At 49.9% G+C, this 19,695-nt stretch overlaps 2 protein-coding genes and 1 long non-coding RNA gene across 11 annotated transcripts in view; 2 read left to right on the forward strand and 1 right to left on the reverse strand.

The window, feature by feature from the left end:
- Positions 1-1,814, reverse strand: part of LOC143680020 (uncharacterized) — a 62,421-nt gene extending 60,607 nt beyond the window's left edge. The window contains exon 1 of the long non-coding RNA XR_013174017.1: positions 1,387-1,814. This is a non-coding gene — a long non-coding RNA (uncharacterized LOC143680020). The remainder of the gene's footprint in view (positions 1-1,386) is intronic.
- Positions 1-13,995, forward strand: part of CADM3 (cell adhesion molecule 3) — a 31,891-nt gene extending 17,896 nt beyond the window's left edge. For 5 of the 9 annotated variants that reach the window (XM_077156587.1, XM_077156586.1, XM_077156588.1 and 2 more), the window contains 9 exons: positions 3,089-3,190; positions 5,208-5,348; positions 5,841-5,993; positions 6,689-6,826; positions 7,159-7,329; positions 9,708-9,798; positions 10,184-10,353; positions 12,850-12,975; positions 13,755-13,995. In XM_077156587.1, the coding sequence (XP_077012702.1) occupies positions 3,089-3,190; positions 5,208-5,348; positions 5,841-5,993; positions 6,689-6,826; positions 7,159-7,329; positions 9,708-9,798; positions 10,184-10,353; positions 12,850-12,975; positions 13,755-13,873 (1,211 nt within the window). In that variant the 3' untranslated portion in view covers positions 13,874-13,995. The remainder of the gene's footprint in view (positions 1-3,088; positions 3,191-5,207; positions 5,349-5,840; positions 5,994-6,688; positions 6,827-7,158; positions 7,330-9,707; positions 9,799-10,183; positions 10,354-12,849; positions 12,976-13,754) is intronic. The other 4 variants (XM_077156591.1, XM_077156590.1, XM_077156592.1 and 1 more) reach the window with 1 other exon arrangement.
- Positions 13,996-14,071: 76 nt separating this feature from the next.
- ACKR1 (atypical chemokine receptor 1 (Duffy blood group)) lies at positions 14,072-19,425 on the forward strand. The gene is made up of 2 exons (XM_077156594.1): positions 14,072-17,916; positions 18,400-19,425. The coding sequence occupies exons 1-2, from the start codon at positions 17,806-17,808 to the stop codon at positions 19,396-19,398; spliced, it is 1,110 nt and encodes a 369-aa protein (XP_077012709.1). The 5' UTR covers positions 14,072-17,805; the 3' UTR covers positions 19,399-19,425.
- The last annotated feature ends 270 nt before the right edge of the window (positions 19,426-19,695 follow it).

Raw genomic sequence — 19,695 nt, forward strand, 5'->3', positions numbered from 1 at the left:
TTTTAGGTTTTTACTTCTAGCTGCTCTAAGAGACTAAAACAAATATCAATAAAATGATTCAGCAATCATATTAGTTCATTAAACCCTACCTTCTCTGTATAACTCCACCATCACCTCTGATCTTTTTCCCACTCTCTAGGGGTATTTGGGCTATACCCATTATAACTTTTTCATGTTGGAAGGGACTGTCAATAATATGGGATAGGGGATGGAACTAGTTGATGGTCTGGAGAGACTGTCCCCTCTGGATTTCAGGACTTATCTGGCCCAGGGACCCATCTGGAGGTTGTAGGTTTTAATAGATAGTTTTCAAGAGAGGACATTAGATCATGAAAAGTTTTCAGAATCAGAGGGAGAAATGGTACCTGAGAGGTGTGGGGACAGCCACCAGTTAATCAGTTTCTTAAAATGTTACAACCAGAGTAAGTTGTCATAAACCTACAGAAGCAATATATCTAGTATATTCCAAATAGACAATTTATTGGAAACCATCTCTTTAGTTATCAGTTTTTTCATCTAAACAATTCAGCTTGGTTTGAATGACCTACATCACCATTCACTTATTCATCTAGGAGGGAAAAAAATGCCAGCAAAATACAGGAACAGGGGAGGGATGAAAGGGATTATGAGCACAGAGAAAAGCGACTGAGGAGGAGAGGAAAAAGACACAGATGAAAGAAGGAGCAGGAAAAGCAAAGACCAAAGCCATGCTGTTAGACAGAATGCATGCTCTGCCTGATTAAGAATATATGTAGCATAGTGCCAATTGTGGTTGAATGAATTACCAGAACTAATTAAAGAAATGGAGAGCCTACTATGGGCTAAGTGCTAAGGATACAACGATGAATAAGGTAAGGCCCCTGCTCTTAACCAGCTCAAAGTTTAAATGAGGAGAATGATTACTATACCAATAATTAAAATGCAATGTGCTGAAATGCTAACAGAAAGAGCAGCTGTTGAAAAAGCTTTGAGAGCACCACCAGAGAGAGGAAGATGGTTCTTGAGAAACATCTATTTGTGTGCCTTTGGGTAAGTCATTGAACCTCTCTGAGCGACATCGCTAAAAGTCAATTATATCCATGTGGCTGCTTGCATCTTAAGTTTGTTTTTGTGATTAAATGAAATCACGGTTGAAAATTCACTTTATAAACTGTTCTGTACCAAGGAAGGAGACAGATATTCCCTCCATTCGAACAAATGCCTATTTAGTGTTTGCTTTGTGCACTAGGTACCAAGATGCCACAATGTGCACTGACCCCTCTCTGGCTGCACCCTACCCCTCCAACATCCCAAAGCTTTGCACATTGCCATCTGGCTTCCTACTGCCTGTTGAGGCAGCTCACGCATAAACATGCACACACCTGGAAAATTATATGAAACACTCACCAAACTGAGGTGGATTCCATCCTTAATGTTCACAGAAAGCAGCAGGGTGAGGCCCCTCGGCGCCCCGCGGAGAGCCTGTGCAGGATCTGGGAGCCCTTGTCCTCTCCCTGGCCCTTCCCTTCTAGTCTCATCTTTCTTGCCTTGCTATTATCAACACTTTCCCTGGTCCTTTTCCCTGCCTGTTTTTCACTACCTACTTTTCGCTACCTGTTACAGTTTTTCTGTTTTTCTCTGCTTTTCTCCCTCTCCCCATCCGGGAATCAGCACCTCTCCCGTTTGGGAACAGAGCAGTTTCTCAGAGCCCCTGGATGATGTCTTTGGGGAACAGTGGAAGAGAGAGGGGGGCGTCTGTGTGGAGGCGAGTGCACATCTGAAACTCTGTCTCAGAGCGTCATCCCCTGAGGGCCAGGACCCCTTCCTTACGGATCTCTCTCTCCGCCCCCTTCCCCGTCCCCAACCCGCCCCTCGCACACACACTCCACTCACCTCCCCCCACCCCGCCTTCCGCTCTTGTTCTGATGGGCAGTCTCTCTCTCTCTCGTGCCCTTTTCTCCCCGCAGACTCTCGGCCTAGGACCCACTCCTCTTTCCCGTCCCGTGCGCCCCGGCCCCCGCCCTGCCCTCTGAGTCCCAGCGCCCCCGCGCCCTCCCTCTCCCGCCGCCCAGACCCGCCGGCTCTCGCGCCGGGACGTCGGGCCAAGTTCTCCCGGGCCTCGGCCCGGGACGCGCGGCAGCCGCCGCTCTGCCCAGCACCCGGTGACCTCACTGGATTTTGCGCACGTGATTGGCTACTTGGAGGCGCCGTGGCGGGAGTCCCGGCGCGAGGCGCATGACTGGCCTCTTTGTCCCTCCGCCTCCTGTTAAAATAGGCCCTTAAGGCCACAGCGCTTCACAAAAGGGGTTGGGGGCTGCCTCGTGCGAAGGGCGGCGCTAATTCAGGCGCTGGGGGTGTGGTACCTGAAAAGAGAGCTGAGTCCGTGACGGAGACAGAGGGCGGAGGAACGGAGAACGGAATGAGAAAACTGAAAAAGGAATCGGAGTATCCGTTGTGGGAAGGCTGGGGCAGCTGTCCCCCGAAATAATCTCGTTCTCCGATGGGGGTGGGGGTGGCTCGCCGTCGGTTCCTCCACTTGTAGGGCCTTGAGCAAGTCACTTTATTAGCTTTCCGCTCTGCAAAATAGGAATGATAACGCCAGCCTACGTGCTTTGCAGGTTTATTACAAGGCTTATCTAGGGAAGTATTTCATAACTATTAAACTTGTCTTTATTTTAATGAGTAATATGATATAGAAGAAAGAATCCTGGATACGAAGTGAAAAATCTTTGGTTCTCTTTCATTTTCCTGTCCTGACCTTCATCAAGTTACTTCTAGTCTTTGTGGGTTTCATTTTCTTCATCTGTGAAGAGGGATAATTGGCGCAGATGATCTCTAATGTCTCTTTGGGCTTTAACGTTATATGATGCACAGATAAAACTTAGCATCCTCCTGTAACTCACTGCTTTAAAGCAGAAGTGCACTTCCTTTTTCAGGACACTAGTTAATTCTCCCCTCTGTGAGCAACTCGACTTCTCTTAGGTATCCTGGTGACTCGACTTTCCCTAGGCTCCTAGCCTCCCCTCAGCCCCCCAATAATAGAAATACAGATCTCAGACTGCAGCAGGACATCTGTAGGGCTCATCCTTGATGGAGATTCTCTCCCCAGGCTACTGGCAGGAGCAGGATTTGGAGCTGGGAACTCTGGCTCCACTCGACGAGGCCCTCAGCTCCACAGTCTGGAGCAGTCCCGACATGCTGGCCAGTCAAGGTGAGACCCCAGGCCCCCTCATCTCAATGTCGCTCAGTTCCCTCACCCATTCTCACATCATCTTCCACTCACACTGCCTCCACCTGATGTTCGCACTCCCCTCATTACCACACGACATTCTCCCTTCCATTTGCCATTTTATTTCTTAGTTCTACACCACCAACTTCTCTTGCACCTGCTCTTTCATCCCTTACTCCAGTACAGAGACTTCTGTACCACCTGTACCTCTTCCCCAAAAATGAAATGATTCGAGAGGAGTGTATTATTCAGAAGAAACCAGAAAGACACATCAAGGCAGAATTCCTTAAAACAAATCAAGGGCAAAGGGATTATTAGTAAAACATTGGACTATTGCTAGCAGTAAATGAAGGATTTCCCAAAGCTTTTGTTGAGATATTTAAGGAATATGCCATTTCCAAATTTATTTATCCAGCTCAGTCACTGGCACGTTAATCTCAACATCATAATGAATTCTCATGTTAGTCAATTGCTTAAGAAGTAGTCTAACGGGAAGAACATAATATTCAGAGCCAGGAGAACTGAGTTCTAGACCTGACAAGAATCACTGACTAGCAAAATGATCGTAGGCAATCATTTCACCTCCATTGCCTCATTGTCTGCATCTTCAAAATGAGGAAGTTAGACTACAATGATCCCTGGTATCCACCTCAGTCCTCATTTTTATGATTCTAAACACTACAGCTAGGTGAGCAGATTCAACCCTGAATGAACCATTGATACTTGATATCAACCTGAGCCCACATCACCCCCACTCCTCAGCCTCTTCTCTGCTAGGAGTGTGTTTTGTTTACCTCTTGGAAATACAGTTCCAGTGACGAAGAAGGAAAGAAATGAGCAGACAGCATTGGATGCGGTCAGCACCTTTAAGACCACGGAGGTTGTTTTAAAATGCACAATAAGAGGAATCGGAAGTTATTCTCATGGTTTCCTGTTCAGAGATACACAAATACAGGTTAAATAATTTAGTGCTGTAGAACAAATTTTGTGGATGCTTCAAAATCAGGGTTGGAAGATGTTGTTTATTTTTTGCTAGTTCTCTGGAGCTCTCTGGGTCATAGAAAGTCAGTTCTGAAGACTAAGGACTCAATATTGGGGATCAGAAACCCATGGTGTGGGGAACATGGAACAATATTGGACAGGAAATAAGTTGCCAGGTCTGAAGGGTTCATGGCTAGACCTGACTCGAAGTCATTCTTGGATTCAAATGACACACCCATTAGATACCTTATAAGACCTTTTTTTTTTTTTAAACTAAGGAGAGAAGGACTGGGAAGTATATTTCCATTGCATTGAAGGGAAAAATCTTAATCCTTTACCCTTTAAAGGAAGTATCAGGTTGATATTTGAGTTTGTGTAATCGAAGGTGGGTAGCACTGAAACTAAAAGGAATCTGTGAAGGGGGTTGGTGACTGAAGGGAAATTATTATTGGAAGAATTGAAAAGTCTGTGTCAAAATGTCTCCGTTTTATTTATTTATCTTTGTTTTACAGTTTTATCAGCTCTGCGTTGTATAAATGAACATACAATGCGAGGACTGACTTGGCCTTTTCCTCTTTTGACTTTCAGGATTATTAGTTACAGTGCTTCTTGCGCTTACATTCAGGTGGTGGCAGGAAGCCACAACATAGAGTGACAGTTGTGTATGTGTGTTTTCAAAGGCATATGGTAGAACCCTATCTGAAAAGATACATGTGGAGGGTATGGGCAGTATTGGGGTGACTTTACTCCTCTGTCACTTCATTCAGCAAAGTTTCGACAAGTGACTACCTGTTTTCTGTGTATTCAAACCCAGGAGAAATAAGGTCTCCCCCCCTGCCCTCACCCCACCCTACCCCCCATCACTACCTCTATTCTCCCATGAAGCCTTAACAGTACACAGAGTACACAAAAGTACTGGGCCTTGAAGGGTCTGAATTAATTGAAGTAGATTTTGACCCAGAAATGGGCGGTGATGTCAGAGGTTCCTCAGGCAACTAACCCTGCTCTGCTCCTGCAGACAGTCAGCCCTGGACATCTGATGAAACAGTGGTGGCTGGTGGCACCGTAGTGCTCAAGTGCCAAGTAAAAGACCATGAGGACTCATCCCTGCAGTGGTCTAACCCTGCCCAACAGACTCTCTACTTTGGGGAGAAGAGAGGTATGTCCCATGTGTTATCTCCTTGGGAACCTTGGACTGGGGGAGGGGACTGTGGAGCTTGAGAGATATGTCCCTCTGGTCCAGGGGCTGGGAAATAGGGAGATATGGTGTTTGAGGAAGCAACAAGCCTCAGGCTCCATAATGGTTCTAGAGAAACTTCGGTATTGCAGATCTGACCTAGGCCATCCATGGGATTACAGGGTCTTGGAGTGACTTCACAGGCCAAGCCAACGTCAGTGTTGGCCCAGGCATTTCCCAAGAATGCCCCCAGAATCCCTCCTCCTTTTCTGAATGTCTTTTAGGCTGCTGTGCCCAGTGGCCCATGAAAATGATTGATTGGCCTAAGGATTGCTCAAACTCAGGAGCAGGTTCCCTCTCCCCCTATCCCTACCACACTATACCTCTTCCCCCAAGGAAGCAGGCCTGGGAATGGAAGATAGACACGACAGGTGCTGTAAAAGCCTGGCTTCCACTTCTCCCACTTGCCCCCAGCCCTTCGAGATAATCGGATCCAGCTGGTTCGCTCCACACCCCATGAGCTCAGCATCAGCATCAGCAACGTGGCTCTGGCGGACGAGGGCGAGTACACCTGCTCAATCTTCACCATGCCCGTGCGAACCGCCAAGTCCCTCGTCACTGTGCTCGGTGAGCCTCCCAAGCCCCAGTGTCCCAGCAGCATGCTGCCTTCCAAACACACCTCTCTAGGCTGGCCCCTGAAGCAGCCTGGAGCAGGCAAGTCTCCAAAGATTCTTCAGCCTGTGTTTTCTTACAATGGGATAAAACGCAAAGAGCACTGGGTTCTAATCCTTCCTCCTCTATTTACCGTTTGATCTATGAAAACATCTTACTCTCTTTACGCTTGAATTCCCTAACTTGTAAAAAAGGGAAGATTGTGGCTATTTCGTCTGCCTCTCAAGATTATCGTGAAAGAAACATGAGATGTGCATGTTGCATGTAATTTTAATTTCTCAAACAGGTTAGCTCAGTTTCTCCCGTGCTGCCATCTCCACCCGATATTTCAATTTCATTCTTTGCTTCCCTGAACTTCATGCTATTTCTGTGGCCACCCAATTGTGCAATGGGGTGTTGGGCATTGTCACATTTCTCAGGTGTGGTTTATCTCCCCACTACCATGCTTTCCTGGGGTCTTCTTTCCCAGCCCTCAGAGAAACAAAACAAAGAGAAAGGTGATTTTTTCCTAGTTTCCTCCTAACCACCAAAAGACAAAATAGAACCCAAATATCCTGACCCCCAGGGATGCCTTCTCAGCAGGGAGAGCTTAGACTCCTGACCTCATGGTGCCTCTCCTTCCCATCCTGGCCATCCCCTCTCCATGACAGGAATTCCACAGAAGCCCATAATATCGGGATACAGATCATCATTACGGGAAAAAGAATCAACCACCCTAAACTGTCAGTCTTCTGGAAGCAAACCTGCAGCCAAGCTCAGCTGGAGGAAAGGTGACCAAGAACTCCATGGTCAGTACCTCCTATTTTAGGATTACAAAAGGAAGTGGTGGGGAGAAAGAAGGAGGCAGAGAGAGAGAGAAATATATGTCTATGTATGGGCACATAACATGTGGCGTGATTGTATAGTAAGAGAAAATGTATGACAGATACTTTGTGTACACATGTGCATGTATGTGTGTGTGCTAGGGCCTGTATTCTCTCTGTGTGTGCATATCCATTTCACAACTCAGTTTGAGCTGCGACTCACCATCTGTATATCTACAATGGGGCCCACACTATGTATGTATGTGAGGGTTCGTTGTGACTGTGTGTGTAGATATGTTTCTATTTCTGTACTCTAGGAGAACCAACCCGAGTGCAGGAAGATCCCAATGGCAAAACCTTCACCGTGAGCAGCTCAGTGACATTCCAGGTTACCCGGGAGGATGATGGGGCCAGCATAGTGTGCTCTGTGAACCATGAATCTCTACAGGGAGCCGACAGATCCACCTCTCAGCGCATTGAAGTTTTATGTATGCTATGGGCCTGGGGTTGAAAAGGGATCACGTACGAGGTGGGGAGTGGAGAAAAGAAAAGCACAGGGGACTGTACCTGAAGCAACATGCAAAGAAATGAGAGGTGCCAGGACTAGGCCGGGGTTGGAAAACTTTTTTCTGAAAAGGACTTGGTTGGTAAATATTTAGGCCTTGAGGATCATACAGTCTCTGTCTCAAGTATTTCGCATTGCTGTGTTGCACAAAAGCATCCATAGACGTTATGTAAACAAGTGAGCATGGCTGTGTTCCAATAAAACTTTATTTACAAAAACATGCAGCTGGCAGGATTTGTCCCATGGGCTTTTACCAACCCCTGGACTAGGGCAATATTATGCAGCTAGACTTTAAATTGTAGTGACAAGTATAGAAAATCAGGAAGTGGAAGACGTAGATTCTAGTCTGTGCTCTATCACTTACTAGCTACATGATGTTAAGAATATTACTTTATCCCCACTGAGCTTGATTCTTTATTGGCTAAATGAGAAAGATGAATGTGGGGATCACCAAGTCTTCTTCCTAGTCTAACATTCTGTGATTTCAGGAAAATATGGATGGTAGGAAAACCTAGTCTCTAGTAGCAACATTCCCGGAACTTCTTCCAGCTGGGTGCTCCACTGTGTGCACTAGCACCATACTTTTCTTGGGATTCTGACCTGAAATGGCCACTGCACTATCCCTATCCCTAACCTCTCTAAGGACCCTCATCCCCATACGAAGGCTGCCTTGATCACAGATCGAACAAAAGGGTCCCTGGAGAGCAATCGCCAGCTGGTCTGGTACAAAACAGTGGAGCCTTTGTGGCTCAGACCAGGAAATGGAGACTAAGGACATTCCCGCCTCATCTGAGGACCTTTGGAGTTTTTCATAAAGAACTTTTGAGTGGGGAAAGAGAAAACAAAGTGCAAAGGCAGAAAATAAAGAGTTGTAAAAGAATGCAGCTCTTGTCCATTATGACTTTTCCTAACTTTAATGCTCTTGATATCAGTTGCTAGACTCATTTCTCAGTATTTACAATAGGGCTTTGGGGTAGGTTTGGAATAGCATCACTTCCCATTTAGTAGACTCTCAATCTCTTTCAGAAGTTTGGAAAGTACACGGAGGGGCAGACGACCTGGGCAATAGCTCTACTGCCACCACTTACTACCTGTGTTACTTTGGCCAAAGCATTCCTTCTCTTTGTGGTTCCTGCTGACTTAGCAAACTGTCATGAGGATAAATGAAACAATATGTGTGAAAGGAACATCAAAGTTCCATTTTGTTTTCTGTTTCTCTAATTATTACTTCTGAGTGTTGGGCTCCTGGCCTTAGTCTCCATCCCCTGGTCTGAGCCACAAAAGCTCGACTGTTTTACACCGGACCAGCTGACAGTGACTCTCCAGGGACCCTTTTGGTTCATCTGTGATCAGCACTCAGTCAACAAATGCTATAGTCCAGGCACCATGCTACAGGTTTCTATGGCTGTAGGGACCCTGAACACCCATTCTCTCACCTGGCCTGTTTCTCCTTGACTGCTTGACTGGACTGGTACACACGTTCATTAACTGATTGCTAAGGTTGGCTCTTTCCTGAGGGGAAGCTCATCCTCTTTATCTGTTGTTCTAAACCAGCGTCTGGTTGTATTGTTCTAAGCGGCCATCTGGACCTGGCCTCCTGAGCAGCCCTTTGGCGTCAGTGGCAGATGCCATTATTCTTTCACAGAGCCCATCTATATTGTGTCAGTACCTTTTCTGCAGCCAAAATATGGCCCCCACCTCTTCCTGCTTCAAAGCTCTCCCTTCATTTTGAATGGACCATTAAAAATACTCTGTGTTCAAAGGTTGTTTCCCATTCTAAGCTCCCTTACAGAACAGAGAGAACTGACAGGTTGTGAGTTCAGTAAATACTCAAGCTCATGTTTACTTGTTCTATCAAAAATACGTGTTATGCAGAAGTCTTACCTGCCATGCCGGAGACCCAGGTACAATTCCTGGTGCCTGCCCATGCAAAAAAAAAAAAAGATACGTGTTATATCCCATCTCTGAAATCAGCGTTTTTGCTAAGCACAGTTAAACCACTTATCCCCTTCTCAGGTCTCTGTTAAGTCATCCCCATGTACCCACTGAGGACAGAACTTCTGGAATCCTATCACTACAGGGTTGCAATACAACAAGTCCCTCACGCATCCAGTAGCAAAGTACTCTTTGCTCACAGGAGGTAAAAGGAGGAGGGTCTTTGCTCGCAGTTCCTCGGGCTCCTGGGGCATTTGTGATAAAAATTGTAGTGCATAGCTGAGGGATTTCAAAATGTATATGAACGCAGGTGATCTCCTAAGTGGCATGGGGAGTTTGGCGTTGACACCATTTCCTTCTCCACAGACACACCTACAGCGATGATCAGGCCAGACCCTCCGCATCCCCGTGAGGGCGAGAAGCTGTTGCTCTACTGTGAAGGTCGCGGCAATCCTCTGTAAGAAGACCTGGTTCCTGGCCTCTAATACACCTCCATGCTCTCCGGTGCCCGAGACTCCCGTTTTCCCCGCTGCTGTCTAACAACGTCCATTCTCTGCTTTTACGCAGTAGAAGTGGAGAGGGGGCATCCCCGGGCTCAGCCCCTGAGGTTCCCGTAAGGAGCCATTTTGCAGCAATACACAAATCAGTAAACCTTCACCATCCCCAAAATGAACCCAAGATTTCACCCTCCCCTTGCCTCTGAGCAGCTCAGCAACTACCTGAGCCCTCATCAAAAAGGCTCTGCTCCCTGTCTTTTTTGTTTGTTTTTGTTTTTCATTATCACTCCTTTCGCTCCCAGTCCTACTCTCTCCTGAACACTTCCGATTTCTCTGCCTCAACAGTCCGCAGCAGTACCTGTGGGAGAAGGAGGGCAGTGTGCCACCCCTGAAGATAACCCAGGAGAGTGCTCTCATCTTCCCCTTTCTCAACAAGAGTGACAGTGGCACCTACGGCTGCACGGCCACCAGCAACATGGGCAGCTACAAGGCCTACTACACGCTCAATGTGAACGGTGAGCCCTCCTCGGTTCTCACCGCAGCACCTGCCCTCTCGCCTTCTCTCTTTTCTGCATCCCGATAGCATCGCCAGGAGGCGATTGGGAGAGCTCCCCCCTGGAGGCCTGTGCACTTAGGCCCTAGGTCCACTCTGGAACGTGTACTAAGGAAAAATCAATAGAAGGGTGGGCTCTCATCTGCCTTTGCTGAGCAGCGGTGGCCTAAGTGACACCATCCTCCGACCCCTGCCCTTACCTGACAGCAAGTGTAATAGTCCTGTGTTTAGAAGCCCCAGAACCTCTCAAGTTCAGATATAGAGGCGTTTGCCTTTTCAAGGGGTTGTTGTCAGAGTCGCTTCTCCTGTCACTAGGTTTGGGATGCATGCTACTACGGTCACTTCTGTTTCTGCAGACCTTCGATATCCCCTCTGGGTCGGGGCTGAAAAGGGAGATAAGCTTGTGCTATGCTGAGAGTAAGGATCTCTTCTCAGATACTGTTATCTTCTAGGAGAACTAGTTGATTCTCCTTCCCTGTAGTTCTTCCCAAAGCTGTGACCATAAAATTAGCTTCAGGAGAAGTAATGGGCTAGCACAGAGTTTCCTTTGTGGAGAGTTGGCAGGGGATTTTTAACGATCCCAATGGCAGTGGTGCCTACTAGAATATCTTATAAGCCTCTTTCTCCTATTAGGGCAAATGCATGGTCACGGGCACATCAGAGGCTCCCTTACTTGGAATGTCCATTAGAGCAGTGGGGGGACACCAGCAGGGCCTCCCAGGGTTATCAGACCATCTGAATTGGTGATTCTGACTCCAGGGACAGGCCTCAGCATGTGGGGGCTTCCTCGACACAACAGTCCAGGGTGTTGTCGGATCCCAGGAGCGGATCTGGTCTCTGTGCGTAGATCTCTCCAGACCAGCTTTGACAATGGTTGGCAGTGAGAGAAGTTCCTGCACTTTCCCGAAGTCCCTGTGCCCTTGTGTCTTGCTGATCTGCCTCTGTCCTGTGGTAAAAAGCCATTAGGTCCTATTTGACTTCATCTGCTTCTAGTGCTGACGCCTGGTGGTAGAGTGAGTTGCTGCATTTTCCTCTAGGAATATCCTTAGCAGTACTGACCCCCACCTGCCTGAGATGAAGATAGGTGCAGTTCTCCCTAGAGATGGGTGCCTGTAAATGATGACCTCAGAGGTCTTTCTGGCCACGGACACATGTCATTGTCTAAGGAATTTCCATTTCTGTAGCCTCTGGAATATTTATCCAGGATTAATTTTCAATGTGGACTGTGTCTCACATATCCCTGGGAGAGAGACAGTGTGTCAACATGCTCTGATTCCTCCAGACTGTCATACCCGCTCCATTATATGGTGAAGCCCACGGACCCCTCCTCTCCTTCTCTCCCAAGCAGAGCGTAAGGAACCAGAGCATAAATGTTTTCTTTCCAAGTAAAACATAGGCAAGGAGATAAAACACTAGCCCAGTCAAGCCTGAGGAGACATAAGGTAGGAGAAACAAAATATATAAGAAGTCAATGAGGCATCAAGACTCAAGCTGAGTCCACAGAAAAGTAGTGGCTTTCCCATGGGTGGGAGAGCTCTATCCATGACTGTTATAATCTGGGACACATCAGGTCTGTGCTCTGGGTCTCTGCACTGTGTCCACAGATGTTTGGGACTCTGGCTGGGACTGGTGCTGTGCTTGCCACACCTGGCTTGGTCTTGTGCTGTGGGAATCTGTTCTCTGCAAAGGTTGCTGTGGAGAACACATTCTCGAAATCTGGTGGCTGAGACGTTAACTGTCACGGGAGCAAGCAGTTCAGACCTTGTCCCTCCTGCAAACCTTTGAATGATGTGGATATAAAGATGAGAGTCTCGGACTACCTAGTGGCAACAGGCTAGAGCATTTGGGGGTTTACTGGAACTTTGAACTTCCCTGCCAAACACTGTTCTTTATACAGGGGTTTACTGACTATCCTCGTCTACAGATTCTGTCAAAGTGCTAATTCTCCAACCCGTCATTTTTTCACTGCTCCTTCCCTGCCTGATCTCAGAGCAGCGGGTAAATAGGAAAAAAAGCCCCTGAGAGAAGCCAGCTCAGACTAGCAAGCCGACTGCAGGGTGAAAGGGCATGGGGTACAGGGAAGGAATACCCTGGCAACCCAGAAATTTGTAAAAAAAAAAAAAAAAGAAAGAAAGAACAAGAGATGATAAGCATCAAAATGACGATATTTGGCCACAGTCAAGCTTCAGTGCCAAGCACTCAACTTAGAGGCTTGGGTGTGAACAGAAGATTTCTTTGTTCATGCTTGCATGAGTTTGTTTTAGCAATTACTAACTAGGTGCTGTGCAAGAAACTAGGATGCAGAATAAGGTCTGTCCCTTTTACTGAGCGATGCCGCTTCATTCTCCTGATGTTAGTCCACGTTCTCTGCTGTGTAGGACTGTCCATGGTCAGACCCCAAATGCTGGAATGAGGGTTCCGCACAGATCTGACTGTGTGCATCCCCCACTCCCTCCAGACCCCAGCCCGGTGCCCTCGGCCTCCAACACGTACCATGCCATCATCGGCGGAATTGTCGCTGTCATCGTCTTCCTGCTGCTCATTCTGCTCATCCTCCTTGGCCACTACCTGATCCGGCACAAAGGTCAGGGCCACGGGGGTCATTGGGAGGCCTTGGGAGGAGAGAGGGGGTTGATCAGGGCAGGCAGGAAGGAAAAGGAGGCAAGAAAATGACTTCAGAGACCCACCCAGCCCCTTGGAGGATTTGAGAAAGAGAAATAATGCTGCCAATCCTGTGATGACTGAGCGCCACAACCCGTCCATGAGGCTTGATCGCTTGGTGGCCATCCAAGTAAAATCCAACCTTCCCATTCGGTCACCTGCTGCTTTTATGCTGCTCTGTCTCCAGGGTCTCCTGCTATAGACAGAAGCTCCCAGAAACTCTGCATCTCCATCCCATCTCTGTTCTCTTTTCCTGTTAAGCCTCATTTCTAGCCTCTCGCTCTCTGCACTCTGTTTACCTTCCCTCCTTTATCCATACCCCCTCTCCTCACTTTCTTTCCTCTCAAACCACCCTCCTCTGATATCCGTCCAGCAGCCTGAGTGTATGTGTTGGCTAAATGCTAGCCAGATCTCAAATGCCTTGCCCATTTGAGATAGCAGTTTCCCCATCACTTTTCTTACATTCTTTCTCACACACATATACACACACTTTTGTTTTCACCTGTGTTGTAGACGAGATTCTAATTAAGGACAGGATCATTCATTCAAGGGGTATATGGTCAGGTGAGGGATGTTGGAAGCAAAATGCAAGTTAGATCAGGTGGGGATGGAGGAAAGAAGAAAAGGCAGGGGAAATGGGCAGGCTGGGCTTCAGGGCTTTGGAAGCAGCTCCTGAAAGAAGGAGCCTCTGTCTCTACCCAGGAACCTACCTGACACACGAGGCAAAAGGCTCCGACGATGCCCCAGACGCGGACACGGCCATCATCAATGCAGAAGGCGGGCAGTCGGGCGGGGAGGACAAGAAGGAGTATTTCATCTAGGGGTGCCTGCCCACCTCCTGCGCCCCCCAGGGGCCCCATGGGGACTGCTGGGGCCATCACCAACCTGGACTTGTACAGAGCGACCCCAGGGCCGCCCCTCCCGCTTGCTCCCCAGCCCACCCACCCCCCTGTACAGAATGTCTGCTTTGGGTGCGGTTTTGTACTCGGTTTGGAATGGGGAGGGAGGAGGGCGGGGGAGGGAGGGGAGGGTTGCCCTCGGCCCTTTCCGTGGCTTCTCTGCGTTTGGGTTATTATTATTTTTGTAACAATCCCAAATCAAATCTGTCTCCAGACTGGAGGGGCAGGGGCCCTGGGGTGAGGAAAGCAAAAACTGGAAGGTTAGGAGGAAAATGAAGGTGGAGGGGTAAAGAAAGGAGAAGGAGCTGGGCTGGCTTGGTCGTGGGGGATTTTCAGCAGTGCTCCCCCCCCCCATGCTCTTCCTCTAAAACAGGGCAGCTTCTCCACACTTCTCCAGAAAAAGGAGTTTGTGAACAGAAGCTGGAGTGGCTGTGCCTCTGCCAGCCACCCATGGAGAACCAGGGACGGGGAGGAGGGGCCACCCCAAAACCTCCTTTCACCGTGATGGGGGAAGGGTGAATGGAAGAGCTCCCCAGGGGGTGTGGCCTGCAGGGGGCATGCGGCCATGCAGGGGTCCAGAGCTGCATCACAGGGAGGACGCTGGTCCCTGCAAGGAGGGGAAGGATGGGAGACATGGACGCCATCCATCCCTCACCCCCACTGCCCGGCAATGAATGAAGCCGGGCCCTTTTCACGGGCACTGTCCTTGGGGAATAGCAGAGCACTCTGTGGGCCCCTTGCTACAGCAGCTGTGGGAGAGGCGCTGCTCTGGGGCCAGAGCTGTATTTGCTGCCCCCACCGAGGGGCCCCGAGCTCTTACCCGAGGCCCTGCACTGTTGCACGGCAACCCCTCCTCTCCTGGCATTGCTCAGCAACTTCCCCTCTCAAGCCCCCTGTGTCTCCTTCACGTTCCCTCAGCCAGCCCTGAGCTCTTCCTTCCTTACCAGCCAGGCAGATATAACAACAAAAATACTAAAAGGCGCTTCAGTGCACTGAGCTGTTTCCTGCCCAAACTAAGGGAATAATGTGAATTCTGAGTTTGTGGGTGTGTGCATGTGCGTGTGTGCATGTGTGCGTGTGCATGTGTGCGTGCATCCGTGTTTGAATGAAAGATGGAGAGAGGCTGAGAAGGAGGGGCCAGGCCCAAGGGTTCTGGGCAGGTGGGTGGGGCGGTGGGGCAGGCAAAGGGGGGCTTTGGGAGTGGAGGGTTTCTCGTCAGGGTTGGTACCTCACCTGGGATGTTGCTCCATTCTGGTATTTTCCTTGTGCTCCCAATGCCCATCTGTCTCAGTAAAAGGAGTCCCAGGATGTGTTTCTGCTCAGTTGTCCATCCTGTCTCCCTAAAACCCAGAGCACCCATCCCCTCCCTCGTTTTCCTCTCCCCAAGCCATGGAGTCAGTGCCACAGCCTTTGCTATGCATCCCCCAGGCCTCTCCCTGGCACTGACCCTGGAAGGATCCCCTGTCACTCCCTTTTCCCATAGCCTGTGCTCAGTAAACTGAGGACGGGGAGCGAAAGCCCCCGTTTCTTCCCCAACTCCAGCCCTGCTTTCGCTTTTCTGTCTTCCTTCCCTGGTACGGAACTGGTTGACCCGGAGAAGATGTTGCTGGTCCTCTCTGTCCAGCCGGCCTGCCCCGCCACAGACCCAGGAGGCCCCTTGGCCTGCTCTCACCCTCCGCCAGCATGTCCTCCCTGCTCTGACAAGGGCGTGCAAAATGGGGGCAGCTGCAAACCAGCAGGTCTGCCCGCTCCTCAGTTCAGGTAATATTGCTGTGACTCTTCCAGCCACTGATTAGGGCCCTGGGTACCACAAGGCAGCCCCTCACCTGAGCCAGGGTCCCCTCCTCTTACAGCAGCAAGGGAGCCTGGGGTCCCAGGCCTGTCAGGTTCCCTTGTCTCCCAGCACCCGCTTTTGGGAAAATGACTTTTCCTCTTTGAGCTGAACCACAATGTCCATATTACACAGAAGCCATATTTGTACGGGGGGCGGGGGGAGAGGGGCTGTTGTGCCGTGTGTGTCTGTCTGTGGGGGTGGGGGGTGGGGGAAGGAAGCAGGGAGGGGATCGATCGTGTATCTTTATAATCTTTCTAACTCTCCTGTGCTAATCTCAGAGGGGCTACCCTCAATATATCTGGATTATCCGTGTCGTTCAGCTGCCTCCTTCTTGCTGCTCATGTCTGCGTATAAAGGGCTGTTCTAATACCCGCCGCACCTGGCACCTCAACAGGTGGCACATCCCTCGCCATGCCGCCCACCCAATGGTATCTTTGTATTGCAAACAATATAACTTTTAGAGGAAGAGAAGTGCATTCAGTCTCCTCTCCCTCCACCCCTCTGCTGAGTCCTTGTTTCCCAGAGAGTGTTTGGGGTTGGGGCACGTGACTGCTCCCTGCTGCCCTCCGCCAGGCAATGCTGAAGAGTGTTGAGGTGAAGGTGGGATGCTCTCAACAGCCTTCCTGGAGAACTTCACCAGATTCCCCCATACCTCACTTTCTAACTCAAGCTGGTATCCTGGGAGAACAGGGAAAAAATATCTATAAGTTTCCTGCCTTTTTGCACACTGCTTTGAGATGCAATACTTCCCCTTCCCTACCTCTCGGTGCATGAGACTGGAGCTCCATGGCAGAATCTAGGTTAAAATATCTCATGCTTTCTTAAGCAAGTGAGACTGTGTCCCCAAACCAGCCCTTCTCTACCTCACCGTTCTGACTTGGACACTCCATTGCCTGCCCCTCCCAATTTCCAGGCTAAAAACCCCAGCTGGGGAAATAAAATGCTAAAAGCAGATATGAAACAGCAGGGATCACTGGAAAGCAGCTGGGGAAGAGTGGCTACCTAAGACTCTGCCTACAGGGTAGATGCCCTTTCTCTCTGTTGGCCAAAGAGAACTAGCTCTTCCCTCCCATAAGAAACTTTACATATTGCTAAGATGCCAAGCCAATGAACCAGTTCCAGAGCCTTTATGTCTCCCAACAGAAATATGAATAGAGATTACCCTGTGGGCAACAGTCCTATTTTAAAATATTGCCATCCCATTGTCCCCCTGGCTCTACTTTAACTTATCAGACCATGTGTTCTGTCTGGTATGGAAGATGCATTTGCTGCACCCATAGGTGGCCAGGCACATGCCCAGTTGCTCCCCATATTAGCTTCATTATGCAGCCTTGACAACCACCCCAAGCCCTCCCTCCTTTCACGCTGGAACAACCAGACACAGAGATAGCCATACGCACCCCTATACACCCCCTAATACGTAGATGTATATGCACACTGATACAAAGAAGAACACAACAGCATGCACGCACACAGACATTAATAAATGCATTCTCATACCCAGGCTGACCCACAAAAACCCCACAACCACACGTGCACCCCTCAGGTTGTCAGCGTAGGAGGCTCGAACCACACATGCCCACTAATACTCCCTCCCACAAACACAGGGCTTTGGAATTGCATTCCCTGGATCAAGTTCAAGGGGATGGAGAAACAGTGAGCGTCATCAGCTGCCCTTTCCCTTTACCTTCCTAGCATCTCTCTTATCTCTGTCTCACACTTCATCCCCTGACCCCTCTTCCTTCCTTGTCCTTAAAGGATCTCCACTTGCTGGAAAGCCCCACTGGCACTTCAGCATTCCTTTCCAGCTTGCCTCTCCCACCTTCAGGAAAATATCCATTTTCTGGTCCCCTCCTCTTTCCTTTCCTGAGTACAGGTCCTGACCAGCAGAATCCAAACGCAAAACAGGAAGCCCCGGAGGCCAGTCCCTATGTAGACTTGAGGCTTAGGAAGGCGGTGGGCGTGGGGCAAAGGCTCGTGGAACGCCCCCCACCCACCCCATGACCCTGCCCTGTAACTGATGGCCCTCATTAGTCCTTGGCACTTATCTCGGAACTGCCAGCAAAGTGGCCCCAGCCCTCTCTCCGCCTGCCTGAGCTCAGCCAGTGCCATGGGGAACTGTCTGCACCCGGTGAGTGTGGGGGGCAAGCCCGCAACCCCTTCTCTCTTTACCCCACTCCCCATTCTTCTCTTCTCCCTTCATCTCTTACTCCTTCCCTCTTTTTTTCTCTTACTTTTACAATTGTTTTCCTTTCCCTCCTTCTTACCCCAGTCTTCTAGACCCTGGGTTATTTTCCTTCTCATTTCCCTTTGAGTTCATGTGCGCCCAATTCCCTCATTGTTCCCCCTTTCTGACCATCCGCTGCTCTTCCAGACTTAGCCCTCACCCCTTCCCAGCTTTTCCTTGACTCCTTCCGTCCAGTCTCCTGAGTCACTGCTTGTCCTTTGTCACCATCGAGACCCTGGGAAGCTCCCCCAGCAGCCTTGTCTCCCAAGCCCAGCTTTCCCTCTGTCCTCCCCTCCTCCCACCTTCCCCAAGGTTCCTGCGAGACCCTTCCCTGAGGAGGGGGGACTGACTAGATGTTCTCATTACCCCTCTGGGTGTGTTCTCCAGGTGGAGCCCTCCCTCTCCCTCTCCGCAAATGAGAACTCAAGTAAGTTGACTTTGGACGACTTTTGGGATGAATTTGAGTGGAATTATTCTTACAAATCATTTGACTACGGTGATATCAGCCTGGAAGAAGCTGCACCCTGCCACCCCTGTAACCTGCTTGACAGTTCCTCGCTGCCCTTCTTCATCCTCGCCAGTGTCCTAGGCATCCTCGCGAGTGGGTCTGTCCTCTTCATACTCTTCAGACCTCTCCTCCACTGGGACCTCTGTCCGGGCCGGCCGATCCTGGCTCAGTTGGCTGTGGGCTGTGCCCTCTGCAGCGTCGTGGTCCCCATCCTGGCCCCAGGGCTCAGCAGCACCCACAGCACCACCCTGTGCCGCCTGGCCCACTGCGTCTGGTATGGCTCAGCCTTTGCCCAGGCTCTGCTCCTAGGATGCCGAGCCTGCCTGGGCCCTAGGCTGGGGGAAGACCATATCCCAGGCCTCATCCTGGGGCTCACTGGGGGACTTTGGGGAGCAGCTGTCCTGTTGGGACTGCCAGTCACCCTGGCCAGTGAAAGTGTTGAAGGACTCTGCTTTCTGATGACCAGCAAGGGCATGGGGACTTTGCAGGCCCTGCATGCTGCAGCCTGCTTTGCCATCTTCTTCTTGTTGCCACTGGGTTTGGTGGGAGCCTGGGGACTGAAGAAGGTGTTGGGGAGGGGGCCAGGACCCTGGGTTGATATCCTGTTGGTCTGGTTCATTTTCTGGTGGCCGCATGGGGTAGCTCTGGTATTAGACAGTCTGGTGAGGTTCAAGATTGTGCTGTTGTCAACATGTCTGGCTCAGAAGACCCTGGACCTGATGCTGCAATTGGCAGAAACCCTGGCAATAGCGCACTGCGTGGCTGCACCCCTGCTCCTGGCGCTGTGTTGCCACCGGGCCACCCGCACCTCTGTGCCCTCCCTGCCCTTTCCTGCAAGGGGATCCTCTCATCTGGAGTCCCTTGGAGGCAAATCCTGAATTAAAGCCTACACTGCTTTTATGAAACGGATGGTTCCTTATTTTGTCAGGGGATGAAGAAGAAAGGAAGGAAAATGGGGGGAGACACATTTCGTACGAGCTTTTCCTGCCAGCACCTGTTTTTTTTCAGCTGGCCCGGGGAGAAAGTGAGTGATGTACACACCCCCCTCAGGGCACACACATGTTCCCTCCAGGCGTGGGGTTACTGCCATCTCCCCGGGAGGAGAGGAGGGAGCAGAGCATCAGGGGAACAGCTAAACCTGGAAAACAGGAATAAATGGCTTAGCAGGTAAAGAA

Source organism: Tamandua tetradactyla, chromosome 4 (genome assembly GCF_023851605.1).
Source record: "Tamandua tetradactyla isolate mTamTet1 chromosome 4, mTamTet1.pri, whole genome shotgun sequence".
In the NCBI taxonomy this organism is placed as follows: domain Eukaryota; kingdom Metazoa; phylum Chordata; class Mammalia; order Pilosa; family Myrmecophagidae; genus Tamandua; species Tamandua tetradactyla.